Here is a 15653-nt window from a genome sequence, read left to right on the forward strand (position 1 = left end):
CCCCCGCCCCCCGGGGGGGGGGGCCGCGCCAATCCTGCCAACGGTGTCACCATCCAGAGACTGACCGGGACACCCCGCGCCGGTCCCTCTGTCACCTCGACGTTCTCTGTACCTGTCTCCTGAAATCAGACAGACCGCGCTTTATTAAACGCCGAGAGGAGACGCAACCTTTCTACCGCAGAGACGCCGCCCCCCCCCTTCCTGGTGGACACGCCCCCCCCCCATACCCGCGTCAGTCGTATTATTCGATGGATGTGGGAGAATTAAAATCGGCAAACAGTCAAAGCAGCCGGAACTTCCTTTTCCAGTTGGCCCTCTAACCGCTTGCCGACCACAGCGCACGGACATTTACGTTGGCGGAATGGCACAGGCAGGCGAATGGGCGTACAGGTACGTCCCTTTGAATGTGCCGCCGCGTTTCACGCGCTCCTGACGGGAGCTCCGTGAGCGTGCCCGCGGGACTCGTTGTCCGCCGGTGTCCCGAAATCGTGTCACGGAGCTGCAAAACAGGGGGGGGGGTGGCTATGTAAACAAGGCATCTCCCTGTCGTGTCACAGTAAGCCACGCCCCCACACAGTTAGAATCACTCCCTAGGACACACTTAACCCCTTCCTCACTTTGTGAAGGCATTCCCCTGTTCTGCCTAGTGACATGTCACTGATCGAATGTTCGGGAACAGTGATCAGTGACGTTTCACTGGTAGCTCCTCCCTCTAACAGTTAAAATCACTCCCTAGGACACACTTAACCCCTTCAGCGCCCCCTAGTGGTTAACCCCCTTCACTGCCAGTGTCATTTACACAGAAAGCAGTGCATTTTTATAGCACTGATTGCTGTATAAATGTAAATGGTCCCAAAATGGCGCCAAAAGTGTCCGACGTGTCCGCCGCAATGTCGCAGTCACGATAAAAATCTGCAGATCGCCGCCATTACTAGCAAAAACAAAAATGTATTAATAAAAATGCTATAAAGCTATCCCCTATTTTGTAGACGCAATGGGGCAGATCCACAAAGCGAGTACGCCGGCGTAACTACTGATACGCCGGCGTTCTTTCAAATTTCCTGCGTCGTATCTTTGTTTTGAATCCTCAAACCAAGATATGATTTATTTATTTTTTTCCGTTTGCGTAAGTCGTCCGTGAATCGGGCTGGACGTAATTTACGTCCACGTCAAAACAATGACGTCCTTGCGACGTCATTTAGCGCGATGCACGGCGGGAAATTTAGGGACGGCGCATGCGCAGTTCGTTCGGCGCGGGGACGCGCTTCATTTAACTGAAACACGCCCCCCTACTCGCCGATTTGAATTAGGCGCCGTTACGCCGCAAGAGATACACTACGCCGCCGTAACTTACGGCGCAAATTCTTCCAGGATTCAAACAAAAAAAGTAAGTTACGGCGGCGTAGCGTATCTCAGATACACTGCGCCGGGGCAGATCTTTGTGGATCTGCCCCTATAACTTTTGCGCAAACATTGTATCTTATGGGAATTAAATGCATATTAACCACGACTGCCCTCGGTAGGTATACAGCGGCAGGGCGGCGGCTCTGCGCCAGATCACGTACCTAATACACAATCTGATACTGTGACCCGCTCCAACTGCGATCACACATAAGGGGAGCTCAGGGGCGGATACCGCGGACTCGATGTCTGCTGGCACCCGCTGATCATGGGAGCCCAGGGGGCGGATACCGCGGACTCGATGTCTGCTAGCACCTGCTAATCGTGGGAGTCCAGGGGCGGATACCGCGGACTCGATGTCTGCTGGCACCCGCTGATTGTGGGAGCCTAGGGATGGATACCGCGGACACGATGTCTGCTGGCACCCGCTGATCGTGGGAGTCCAGGGGCGGATACCGCGGACTCGATGTCTGCTGGCACCCGCTGATCGTTCAGTACACAGGCAGATCGCCGTTCTGTCAGATGGAAAGGCGTGGATCCTGTGTTCCTGCAAAGCATTGACACCGATCACCGAAGCCTTCCCTTAGTAAAAGCACCTCCCCCACCATGCACAAACACTGGCTAGGCACACATTTAACCCTTTGATCGCCCCCTGATGTTAACCCCTTCCCAGCCAGTGTCATTAGTACAGTGATAGTGCACATTTTTTAGCACTGATCACTGTATTCGTGTCACTGGTTCCCACAAAGTGTCAGTTGGTGTCCAAATGTCAAATATTGAAGTGCCGCTATTAGTCGCTGATTGCTGTATAATCATAATAATAATATATAAATCCTGTATTATAATAATAATAATAATAATAATATATAAATGCTGTAAAATAACAATAATAATATCAGAATATAAACCCTGTATAATAATAATAATAATAATAATAATAATAATAATAATAATAATATTAATAATAATAATAATATATAAATCCTGTATAATAATAATAATAATAATATATAAATCCTGTATAATAATAATAAACCCTGTATTCTAATAATAATAATAATAATAATAATAATAATAATAATATAAATCCTGTATTATTATAATAATAATAATAATAATAATAATAATAATAATAATAATAATATATAAATCCTGTATAATAATAATAATAATAATAATATATAAACCCTGTATAATAATAATAATAATAATAATAATAATATAAATCCTGTATTATAATAATAATAATAATAATAATAATAATAATAATAATAATAATAATATATAAATCCTGTATAATAATAATAATAATAATAATAATAATAATAATAATAATAATAATATATAAACCCTGTATAATGTTAATAATAATATATAAATCCTGTATAATAACTATAATAATAATAAAATATAAACCATGTATAATAATAATAATAATAATAATAATAATAATAATAATAATAATAATAATAATAAATATATATATATATATATATATATATATATATATATATATATATATCCTGTATAATTATAATATATAAATCATGTATAATAATAATAATAATAATAATAATAATAATAATATATAAACCCTGTATAAAAATAATAATAATGATAATATATAAATCCTGTATAATAATAATATATAAAGCCTGTATTATAACAATAATAATAATAATAATAATAATAATAATAATAATAATATATAAATCCTGTTTAATAATAATAAAAATAATAGAATATAAACCATGTATAATAATAATAATAATAATAATAATAATAATAATAATAATAAACAGATATTAGAAATCCAAGTTTGCCTCTGTTATTGGTGACGATTGCACTTTAATATCCCTAATATATTATGTTGTTTTTTTTCTTCTTTAGATTGGATGGAGAATTTTGTGCCTTTTTAAAGTGGAAATGAAAATCATATTTTGAATTGAAGTACAAAATGAATTCAGTGTCATTCTGACATATTAGGAAAAGAAAGAGAACAGTCCTGGAATCGTACCCCTGTACTGGAATAAAGGACCTTGCGCCTCCCCCACCACTTGCCAAGGTCATGTGACCAGTGCCGTGGCACTGCCCCCTGTGCCCGGCCCTAGAGAAGATCCAGAATTCTTCTTATAATAGGAATAATATCGGCTTTATGTCACTTTTATTTCCTTTTCATGATTCTGGGAATGTTGCTGTACGTAAATTTTCCACGTTAGTCTATTTATTGTGTTTTTTCTGCTGCTAAACTCCTGTAGGGGAAAAAGCGTCCCGGAGAATACGATGTGCATGTGAACTAAGATTACTTCTCCTTTCCCTCAGGAAAAATTTCATTTGGGTGGATTTCTTCCCCGGAGCACCAGGGGTGAGACTCTTCCAGCTCCGCGCTCCTTCCCTTTGATGGCTCTCCGGCCGGCTGAGCCCCCGGGGGCAAAGTATTCTTTAGGTGAGTATTTATCCAATTATAGAAAGGCGACTCCAACATGCTCATTTTGACCCACGTGCGCTAAAAAAACAGCTTTCTCTTGGAAAGGGGAACCATCTTTTCTGTAGACTGGCCGTTCTCCACCACGGTTCCTCCAGAGGTGGTTTGGGCTTCCTTGAGCTGGTGCTGATCACGGGTCGATGGTATTCTAACCACCACCATTAGGGGGCAGTCTTCCTGCTTGCTATCAATGCAGGGGCATTTTTTTCTCCTCCCTTGACAACCAATGAATTGGTCTTTGAAAGGGTTCCTTGAGACCTACAAATCTCAAAGCTCAAGGGGTTCAAAGGTTGAGAAGGGCTGCTGTTGACTTTCCAGCATGCTGGCCATTTTCTGCTCTCGTTTGTTGACCAATAAAATGTCTGATTTTAATGATATTTGGACAGGTTGCAGCAACATGGCCAAGTCCCAAATCTACCCCAAAATTACATTTCAGTTTTGGGTGGACATTGTTGTTTCCCATGTCCAGATTCCATTGGTCAGGTACTCCATCTTCCTGCCCCTCCCACAGAACCCCCAATGAAGGTGCCCCTGGGAACCTCGGATATTTATTTTCGGTTAGGGAGCGGCCCGCCATCCTTTGCTCCTGTAATGGCATCGCCAGTTCAGGCAGACTAGTGGGAGCGAAGCCTCAACCCCCAAAGGATGGAAGATGCCAGCGCGCGACACGACCTCCCGGCACAACCGCCGGACGGAAAACAAACTCCAGTGTAGGGAGGACTTCCCATGTCCAGATTCCATTGGTCCCTGCAGTACTCCATCTTCCTGCCCCACCAAAAGTACCCAAACAAAGGTGCCAACATTGGGAACCTCTGATATTTATTTATTTTTGGTTGGGGAGCGGCACGCCATCCTTTGCCCCTAGCCGGCAGACTAGCGGAGGCAAACCCTCAACCCCCAAAGAATGGAAGACTCCAGCGTGCGATACGACCTCCTGGCAAAACCGCCGGACTGAAAACAAACTCCAGTGTAGGGTGGACTTCCCCTGTCCAGATTCCATTGGTCAGATTCCCTGAAGTACTCCATCTTCCTGCCCCACCCACAGAACCCCAACGAAGGTGCCAACATTAGGAACCTTGGATATTTATTTATTTTTGGTTGGGGAGCGGCACGCCACCCTTTGACCCTAGCCAGCAGACTAGCGGAGGCAAACCCTCAACCCCCAAAGAATGGAAGACTCCAGCGTGCGACACGGCCTCCCGGCAAAACCGCTGGCGTGAAATAAAACTCCAGTTTAGGGTGGACATCCCATGTCCACATTCCATTGGTCAGATTCCCTGTGGTACTCCATCTTCCTGCCCCTCCCACAGAACCCCAACGTTGGTGCCCCTCACATTGGGAACCTCGGATATTTATTTTTTGGTTGGGGAGTTCCCTGCAGTACTCCATATTCCTGCCCCTCCCATCAAACCCCAACCAAAGTGCCAACATTGGGAACCTCGGATATATATTTTTTTGGTTGGGGAGCGGCACGCCATCCTTTGCCCCTAGCCGGCAGACTAGCGGGGGGGGCAAACCCTCAATCCCCGAAGGATGGAAGATGCCATTGTTCGATACGACCTCCCGGCAAAACCGCCGGACTGAAAACAAACTCCAATTTAGGGTGGACATCCCATGTCCAGATTCCATTGGTCAGATTCCCTGCAGTACTCCATCTTCCTGCCCCTCCCACAGAACCCCAATGAAGGTGCCCCTCACATTGGAAACCTCGGATATTTATTTTTTGGTTGGGGAGTTCCCTGCAGTACTCCATATTCCTGCACCTCCCACAGAACCCCAACCAAGGTGCCAACATTGGGAACCTCGGATATTTTTTTTTTTGGTTGGCACGCCATCCTTTGCCCCTAGCAGGGCAGACTAGCGTGGGGGGCAAACCCTCAATCCCCGAAGGATGGAAGATGCCAGCGTGCGAAACGACTTCCCGGCAAAACCGCCGGAGTTAAAATAAAACTCCAGTTTAGGGTGGACATCCCATGTCCACATTCCATTGGTCAGATGCCCTGTGGTACTCCGTCTTCCTGCCCCTCCCACAGAACCCCAACGTTGGTGCCCCTCACATTGGGGACCTCAGATATTTTTTTTTTTTCAGTTGGGGAGCGGCCCGCCATCCTTTGCCCCTGTAATGGCATCGCCAGTTCTGCAGACTAGCGGGGCGAAACCTCAACCCCCCGAAGGATGAAAAGACGCCAGCGTGCGACACGAAAACCGCTGGCGTGAAAAAAAAAACCTCCAATTTAGGGTGGAGTTGGCCTTTAAGCCAACCACAAACCAGGAGACGACGGGGACAAAAGAAATTGATCCGACCTCCGATTTATTTATTTATTTTTGCTTTTTTTTTTTTTTTTTTAAGCAGGTTGCCTCACACACCGTTGGCACTCGCACGTGACTCTCCGACCCCGCGTCCCTTTTTTTTTTTTGGGTGGGGTGCTGCCAAATGTCATTTTTTTTTGCTGTCCGCCTCGAGGTCTCAGCCTTTATCTGTAGATATCGGTTCTGGGGGGGCTCCGGCGATGGCGCAGAAGGGTTTTGGGGGTGCAATGAGGCGCCTGATGGCGGGAACACCCTCTACGCTGGACCAGGGTCCCCCAATACCGCTGGCGTTGCGAGAGGAGCAGCAGCTGAAGGGTCCTGTGTAGGACAGCCCTGTGTGTCCCCTTCATCTGCCATCCTCCTATTGTAGCCTAATGTATGCAGAGCGGTGAAAGGCAGAGAAGAGTTGTGCTGCGCGGAGCCCTCTGTGTGTGTGTGAGTGTGCTGCACAGAGAGGAGGCAGTGCTGCTCCAGTCACTCGTCTCATTGCATGTGCCTCGCACACTCTCCAAGCCTCTCCTGCACATGCAAACCAAAGCTACCAGGGACGGCCAGCCTGGGATCAGCAGCTGCAAGCCGGGAACCCTCTCCTCCTCTCCGGCTTCTTACAGAGTGAGTACCGGGAGGGCCACTGGGCTCCGGGGGGAAGGGAGGACAAAAAGGGGGAACTAGCCCTTTCCTGGGGTCACCAGCCCCTTTTCCAGGGACCCTCACAGTCTAACGCAGGGTTCCTTGGGAAGAGCAAAGACGGGCAAAGTGCAACTTTTTCTTTTTTTTTTTAATCTGCGGCAACTTTAAAGGCAGATTGGCTGACCCTGTGCCGGGGCAGGCGGGGGGCGGCGTGGGGGGCTTCAGGTGCTCATCTCTTGGCAGCAGAGCTGGCTCTCTAATTCCTCCAAAACCTGCTAACACGGAAATGCTACTTTGTTTCTTTTTTTCTTGTCATTGTTTCGTTTTGATACATTTGTACTTTATCTCACCTGGTCGTTTTGTGTTTTTTTTTTTTTTTTGCTAAATTTTTGTCAAAGTAGACTTTTTTTATTTTATTTATTTTAATTTTTTTAATAATTTTTATTGGTTTTAAAGATTAATTTTATTTTTATTTTAGTGATGACCCCGCGGATTGTTGTCGACCATGTCAGTTATAGACAGGTCACCCAGTTTGTTCTCAGCTGGCCCCTGGACCACCGTGGCCCCCCGGCCATCGCAGGGCTGCATTGCCGTCAAACCAGGGGGGTTACAATTTTTTTTTATTTTTGTTTTATTTTAGTGATGACCCCACGGATTGTTGTCTACCAACGTCGGTTATAGACAGAGGTCAGCCAGATTGTTATTTTGTTCTCAGCTGCTGGACCCTGGACCACCGTGGCCCCCGTCGACCAGTGCAGGGCTGCACTGCCGTCACAATTTTTTTATTTTATTTTTATGTTATTTTTATTTTAGTGATGACCTCGGATTGTTGTCTACCACGCCAGTTATAGAAAGAGGTCACCCAGATTGTTATTTTGTTCTCAGCTGATGGAGGGGCTCTGCTGGCCCCTGGACCACCGTGGCCCCTCTGGTCCAGGCAGGGCTGCGCTGCCGTCACCCAGGGGGTTACAATTTATTTTATTTTTATGTTATTTTTATTTTAGTGATGACCCCACGGATTGTTGTCTACCACACCAGTTATAGAAAGAGGTCACCCAGATTGTTATTTTGTTCTCAGCTGATGGAGGGGCTCTGCTGGCCCCTGGACCACCGTGGCCCCTCTGGTCCAGGCAGGGCTGGCACCGCCGTCACCCAGGGGGTGAACTGGCCCGGGAGAAACAATATATTTATTTTTTTAAATTGTATTTTTAATTTAGTGATGACCCCACGGATTGTTGTCTACCATGCCAGTTATACACAGAGGCCATCCAGTTTGGTTAATTTGTTCTCAGCTGCTGGCCCCTGGACCACTACTGCGGCCCCCCTCGACCAGTGCAGGGCTGGCACCGCCGTCACCCAGGGGTTACAATTTTTTCATTTTTCAGTTTTATTTTTAATTTAGTGATGACCCTACGGATTGTGGTCAGTGATAGAAAGAGGTCACCCAGATTGTTAATTTGTCCTCAGCTGATGGAGGGGCCCCTGGACCACCGTGGCCCCCCTCGACCAGTGCAGGGCTGGCACCGCCGTCACCCAGGGGTTACAATTTTTAAATTTTTCATTTTTATTTTTAATTTAGTGATGACCCTACGGATTGTGGTCAGTGATAGAAAGAGGTCACCCAGATTGTTATTTTGTCCTCAGCTGATGGAGGGGCCCCTGGACCACCGTGCCCCCCCCCCCTGGTCCAGTGCAGGTCTGCAGGGGTTAACCAACCCGGGTTACAATTTTTTTTTTTTTTTAATGCAGAATTGTGGCACATTTTTTGCTGCTCCGTCTTCCTTCCTGACAGTCCTGTGGAGATGAGGGGGGACTCAGCAGGACCTTCTTGGAATTGTTGTAGACTTTTAAAAATAAAATAGAAGAGGGAAGTGTGAGGATTGGGAAAGAAATTCCTCACCTTGTGATCTCGGCACATTAACAAAACATCTGTGTGGCCACAATGAAATAATTAGGAGAAGCCACAGAGCTCATTCTGCCACACAGGAAACGCTTATGTCAAGTAATTATTGTAATAAATTTGCAGGGTCCGGCTCCTTGGAGCTGTGACCGGTGGGTGCCGGTGGCAGAGGCTCAATTTTTTAATGGGGGGGGGGGGGGGGTGTCAGGTTTTTGGGGTAGAATTTTTTTTACAAGTATCACTTTAAAATCAGCCCTTTTTTTTTATTTGCCATTGATAAATGGGTCGTTATCACAGCTGATGGAATGGCCCTGGGACATGTCTGGGAAGCACAGATTTTTTTTTTTTTTAATTTTGCCAATCTGACATTTTTTTTAATGCGAACAATTTTTAACCGTGACATTTAAGGAAAACTGTTTGTACTCCAATTTATTGCCCCATAGAACAGGCAGAGTCCCCCAGTGTGTCATTGAGGAGTAGGGATTTTGCAATGAATATATGGGGTTATCTGTCCTTAAAATAATCATAAAACATGAGTGGGTGGAGGAAACATTTATCCCCCCCAAAAAATAAATATAAAATAAAAAAAAATGTATTATGTGCAAGATTTGTACAATTGCCACCTGTTTATCTCTCAAAGGATTCAAAAAATTAACTGTCTTCATTGTAATATTTTAGTTTTTAGATCTCTCATGATTCTGTCAGGTTGCAGTTTTTTATTTTTTTTCTAGAACACAGGTGGGTTTTTTTTTAATTTTTTTATTCCCCCTTTTTTTTTTCTTTAATAAATGTCTTGTGCAGTATAGGAAGGTCATCCATCATGGTCTTGTTGGCGGGATTTGTGGTACATTGCCTGGGTGTCAGTCTTCAAATTTGGCTTATATATCACTAGTGATTTACATTGATGTTGTGATGTCTACCCAACCCACTGGGCTGCTTTATATTACTATTTTTTTTTTTTTTTTTAAATTTAAGTGTTTTTGAAAGGCACAGAATCCCATTAAAAGGCATTTTATCAAACGGTATAAAATTCTAAAATGATAATTTGTATCAATTGCAAAAGATTTTGACACCTGCCAGAATTACTTATATATATATATATATATATATATATATATATATATATATATATATATATATATATATATATATATATATATTTATATTTAAAAATCATCTTCTTTGTGCCCTCTAATTGTATTCTTTGGCTTCATAAAAAATGTGTATATAGATATATATATTAGATAGATAAATATAATCTGTGTCACTTTCTCTCTTTCTCTCTCTCTCTCTCTCTCTCTCTCTCTCTCTCACTTTATATATAAATATTAGATAGATATAATCTGTATCACTTTCTCTCTCTCTCTATATATATATATATATATATATATATATATATATATTAGATAAATATAATCTGTATCACGTTCTCTCTTTCTCTCTCTCTCTCTCTCTTTCTCTCTCTCTTTATATATATTAGATAGATATAATCTATATCACGTTCTCTCTTTCTCTCTCTCTCTCTCTCTCTCTTTCTCTCTCTCTCTTTCTATATAAATATTAGATAGATATAATCTGTATCACTCTCTCTCTTTCTTTCTTTCTCTCTCTCTCTCTCTCTCTTTCTCTCTCTCTCTTTATATATATATATATTAGATAGATATAATCTGTATCACTTTCTCTCTTTCTCTTTCTCTTTCTCTCTCTCTCTTTATATATATATTAATATTGTCACGCTTGCACGGTGTATTCAACTATACAGTTAGGAAGTCACTTTTTTTTTTTTTTTTAATTGCATGATTTTTTTGAATATGTTATATTGATTTTTTTTAAATCTTGGAATATAGTTTATTTACCTCTTACTAAACAATCATTGTCCCAACTAAATCCCTTAAGTTTTCTGAAAACGTGTGACATTTAAATGCATTTAGAAAAACAAAATGCTTAAATTAAGACCTGATGCAATTTAATTGGATTTTATGTTAGTTAAGGCAATTTTACAGGGTTCTCCAAGGAACTGACTTTTCTTGTAAGCTTTCTTTCAAGTGTAGACAATGTGTTGATTCATTTTCCGAGCCTTTGCATATAATTATAAGACCACAGACATGCAACCTGTTGTGTATAAGTGCTCTATCAATTTTTTTTTTATATATATATATATAAAAACTGTTTAAAATTCACTGGCATTGAATCAATTGCAGAAAGTCTTTAAAACAGATTTTTCTTTTTCTTTTTTGAAAACATTTTTGCAAACCGATTTCTGGAGCTTGGGCGTAGTTTTTTTTTTTTTTATAGCAAGCCTTTGATTTCATGACCAAACCAGCTTTGGAATCAGAATAGAAGATGGTAAAATATTTTAACAGATTTGACTTTTACAAAAAAAGAAAAGAACAAAAAGAAAATCTTAACATTCAATATCAAACTAAAAAAAAAAAAAAATTCTATCCTATTAAAATATTTTGTTTCATTTAGAATTTTCCTATTGGATTTTCTTTTCCTATTTGCGAGATGAATTTTTTTTTGCATTTCATTGTCTAAGGCAAATACGTTTCATGCAAATATTTTTGGAAAACGGTTGCTGATTTCTTAGGCGCTTTATGTTTTATGTATTCGTTTATTTTTTATTTTTTTATGGAACCTGAAAAATTTGTTGTACAACTTTTATACCGTTCAGAAAAAAAATAAAATAATACCGTTTGATTTATGGGATTTGATATTAACGGCAAATGTGACAGCGGAATGTAGGAAATTCTGCGTCAGGTCTGATATATATATATATATTTTTTTATTTTATTTTTACGTGGAATCACCGGACTGTTCTTGCCTTGTGAAAAGACCCCGGTCCTATCGCTTTGGAGTTTGTCTCCTGCTGTGGAAAAGTATTCGATGATTTATTTGGCTGCTTGTTCGATTGCTGTCTGCTGCTTCTCTTTCTCCTGCTTTCAACACGGATGTCAGCTCTTATTACTCGATATTGATCCCTTTGCAAAGTGAGAAGTGAACTAAAATTAATGTCAATCCCACTGGCCGGATCAATAGCCGGAGTTATTTTAATCTGGATTTGCACGGGGTGTTAAATTAAAAAAAATCAGCATACTTTGCAGGATCATCTTCTGTAGGTCGTTGGACCGCGCTCGCCTGGCCGGTGTCGTTCCCGGGCCATTCAATGTTCCGTTCGGCGTGATTATCCGGCAATCCATATTTTTTTAATTAAGAAGCTCCTGTTAGTTTTCTTGTTTAGGGTCCTGTATTTAAGGAGATGACATCTTGACATTGCCAGTGCATTAACTATAGATTTCCATAAGGTTTGCGGTTTGCAAGGCTAGCATCCTCTCAATCTTGTGAGGAGGGCTGCAGCATATTACACAGGATAAGACACAACGTGGTGAAGAGCTCATCAACATCGCAAGTGCCTGTTAATTCGTCCTCCTCGCCTTTTGTGATGCTGCTCTTTTGATTTTTTTTTTTTTGGGCAAAGGGGATCTACTGTGTGAAATCTCACCAGGGGCCCCTTTCAGACGCCAGAAGGAGCCACGTCACAGCGCCGTGGCACGACCTGGGCAAAAGCATTTACACTTCCTTCTGTTAATATACATATTCCTACTGGTTGGTTCGCTGCCTCTGCAAATGTGTATATTTTTTTTTACAAATGTTCTATTTTTTTTTCAATAATAATAATAAAAAATAATAAAAAAAAAAAAGATAACTTGGAATAATATTGATTAATGCCATTATACGAGCAGGGCCCTCTGATTCCTCTTGTACCAAGCTATAACGTCTGCCTTTATTTTGTTAAGCGCTGCGCAAACTGTTGGCGCTTGATAAACCCTGTATAGAAAAATAATAATAATTATAAAAAAAAAATCAACAAAGAATCCAAATATGTATTTCATATCGTATATTTTACATTCAATATTATTTTTTATTAATAAAGATAAAAGATACAATCCATTTAAAAAAGATGCAATCCAAAGATAAGCATCTTACAGCCAAAAAGTTACATTCTGCATAATAGAGGCGTATAATCATCCAAAAAAAAGTCGTATGACATCATCATTTATATATCGGCAAATGGCAAAACTTCTGAAGAGCGGGACACGAGCAATAACAATGTTGCAAAGACCCCCACAGACATGACATGGGCAATAACAATGTTGCAAAGACCCCCACAGACATGACATGGGCAATAACAATGTTGCAAAGACCCCCACAGACGTGACATGGACAATAACAATGTTGCAAAGACCCCCACAGACATGACATGGGCAATGACAATGTTGCAAAGACCCCCACAGACGTGACATGGGCAATAACAATGTTGCAAAGACCCTCCACAGACGTGACACGGGCAATGACAATGTTGCAAAGACCCCCACAGACATGACATGGGCAATAACAATGTTGCAAAGACCCCCACAGACATGACATGGACAATAACAATGTTGCAAAGACCCCCACAGACGTGACATGGTCAATAACAATGTTGCAAAGACCCCCACAGACGTGACATGGGCAATAACAATGTTGCAAAGACCCCCACAGACATGACATGGGCAATAACAATGTTGCAAAGACCCCCACAGACATGACATGGGCAATAACAATGTTGCAAAGACCCTCACAGAATATTCGGCTGTATTGTAGATTGTACATAATTTTGCTCCAATTTTTTCCATTGATAGACATACAACATATATATATATATATTCTTTTAATATTAATCAAACCAAAAATAGAGGGAGGCCAAATTGGGCTTTAACCAGCAAAAAAAGCATAAAAAAAAAAGCTTTATAACAAACTTTAAAAAAATGTGGTAACTGATGGCCTGCAAAAGAAGACGTGAATGGACGGTGCAAGCTGTTTAGCTGTGTGCTTAATAATATACACGACATGGAAAGGCTGCAATAGGCAAGGGGCCTGTATATTATCCACTGTGTGTCCTGAAGGCTGCTCTAGACTGTCCAAGTTGTCTGGAAAAAATGCCTCTTGCCAAAAAAAAAAAAAATATATATATATATATATATATATATATATATATATATATAATTAAAAATGTTTAATATATGTAATATCCAATGGTTGCCACTGCACACATATCAGAGATAAAAAAATTGACCTGGGTGTGCATGTATTTATATATTAATATATAGGCAAGGGGCCTATATCCATTAATATATCCATTAATAATTATCCATTAATAATTATCCATGGATAATATATCCATTGTGTGTCCTGAAGGCTGCTCTAGACTGTCCAAGTTGTCTGGAAAAAATGCCTCTTGCCAAAAAAAATAAAAAATACTATAAATATATATATATATATATATATATATGTATATAATTTAATTTTTTTTATATATGTAATATCCAATGGTTGCCACTGCACACATATCAGAGATAAAAAAAAAATAGGCCTGGGTGTGCATGTATTTATATATTAATATATAGGCAAGGGGCCTGTATATTATCCACTGTGTGTCCTGAAGGCTGCTCTAGACTGTCCAAGTTGTCTGGAAAAAATGCCTCTTGCCAAAAAAAAAAAAAAAAATATTATATATATATATATATATATATATATATATATATAATATTTTTTATTTATATATATATATATATATATATATATGTATACAATTTACATTTTTTTATATATGTAATATCCAATGGTTGCCACTGCACACACATCAGAGATAAAAAAAAAATAGGCCTGGGTGTGCATGTATTTATATATTAATAAATATATATATATATAAAGAAAAGTACAGACCTATGTACATAGACGTATGTACTTACATACAACCAGACATAGAGCATAGAGTGAAAAAAATTAGTTTGAAAAACATAGACACGGCACCTACTAGGTGGAGGTCAATGTGACGCCTGAGCGTGCCGTAGACCGGTCATTGACACCCTACGAGTCTCACGACCAGACAAACAAAAACTCAAAGTCTTATTGCAGAAAAAAAAAAAAGAAGCATTTCCTCCCCCTGGGAAAGGCTCGGAGCGAACCTACACCCGTCCAGGTGGAACCTGAATGACATTTTCTAACAACCTGTTGCTAACAGGACCTTTCTCTTTCTTGTTGTTGTTTGGCGAAGCCGGGGGAGAACACAGCCAAACAATAGCGTGCGTGGGTCATAAAATAATCAGGAATAAATTACTTTGTATTTAAGTCTTTCTGCTTTATTATGTTCCAGTTTTACCAGCTCCGACTTTCTCTGCTCCGTCCGGCTTCCCTGAGCAGGAACCCTTTCATCTTCGCTATTAAACTGGTGCTCTTTGATTTTAAAAAGAAAGGCAGTGCCGCTTTATATGATAAAGTAAAAAAAAAAAAGAGATGTTTTTATGAGTCTCCGAAGGGGAGAAAAGCAATATGTTTCAGCGAGGTGTTTCTTAGGCTCACTGCGTTTTTCTCTGGTTTGCTTACTTGACATCTTGCTAATGTTTCCCCCCCCCTCCGAGAGAAGTCACTGTTTTCTTGGCTACATAAAGCCCTTGTTGGCTGATGGATGTCGAGAGGCCTGAGCTCATTATTATACCGAGGCGTCACTCTCCTGACCCCCCCCCACTACCCAGCACCCAACTGTGGAGCTGCGAAATCCAGGTCTAATCCTTGCAAATTCTTAATCCAATTCCTACCTTAATTTTCACTTAATTGTATCCCCACCTATTGTAATTTTAACCCTAATCCTTACCTTAATTTTCACGTAATTTCCCCCCACATTTTCAACCTCAATTCTCACCTTAATTTTTCCCTACATTTCAAATTTTTAACCCCCAAGTCTTACCTTAATTTATTCCCTACATTTTCCCTACTTTTTCTATTTTTAACCCTAATTCTTACCTTAATTTTCACTTAATTTTTCCCCGCATTTTCAAATTTTTAACCCCAATTCTCACCTTCATTTTCATTTTATTTTTCCCTACA

The 15653-nt window shown here is 40.8% G+C and overlaps 1 protein-coding gene across 4 annotated transcripts in view; it reads left to right on the top strand.

Moving 5' to 3' along the window:
* Positions 1–6638: 6638 nt before the first annotated feature.
* RNF220 (ring finger protein 220) overlaps positions 6639–15653 on the top strand; it is a 299679-nt gene continuing 290664 nt past the window's right edge. The window contains exon 1 of one of the 4 annotated variants that reach the window (XM_040360959.1): positions 6639–6808. In XM_040360959.1, coding sequence (XP_040216893.1) covers positions 6722–6808 — 87 coding nt within the window. In that variant the 5' untranslated portion in view covers positions 6639–6721. The remainder of the gene's footprint in view (positions 6809–15653) is intronic. The other 3 variants (XM_040360958.1, XM_040360961.1, XM_040360960.1) reach the window with 3 other exon arrangements.

Source organism: Rana temporaria, chromosome 7 (genome assembly GCF_905171775.1).
Source record: "Rana temporaria chromosome 7, aRanTem1.1, whole genome shotgun sequence".
Taxonomy (NCBI): domain Eukaryota; kingdom Metazoa; phylum Chordata; class Amphibia; order Anura; family Ranidae; genus Rana; species Rana temporaria.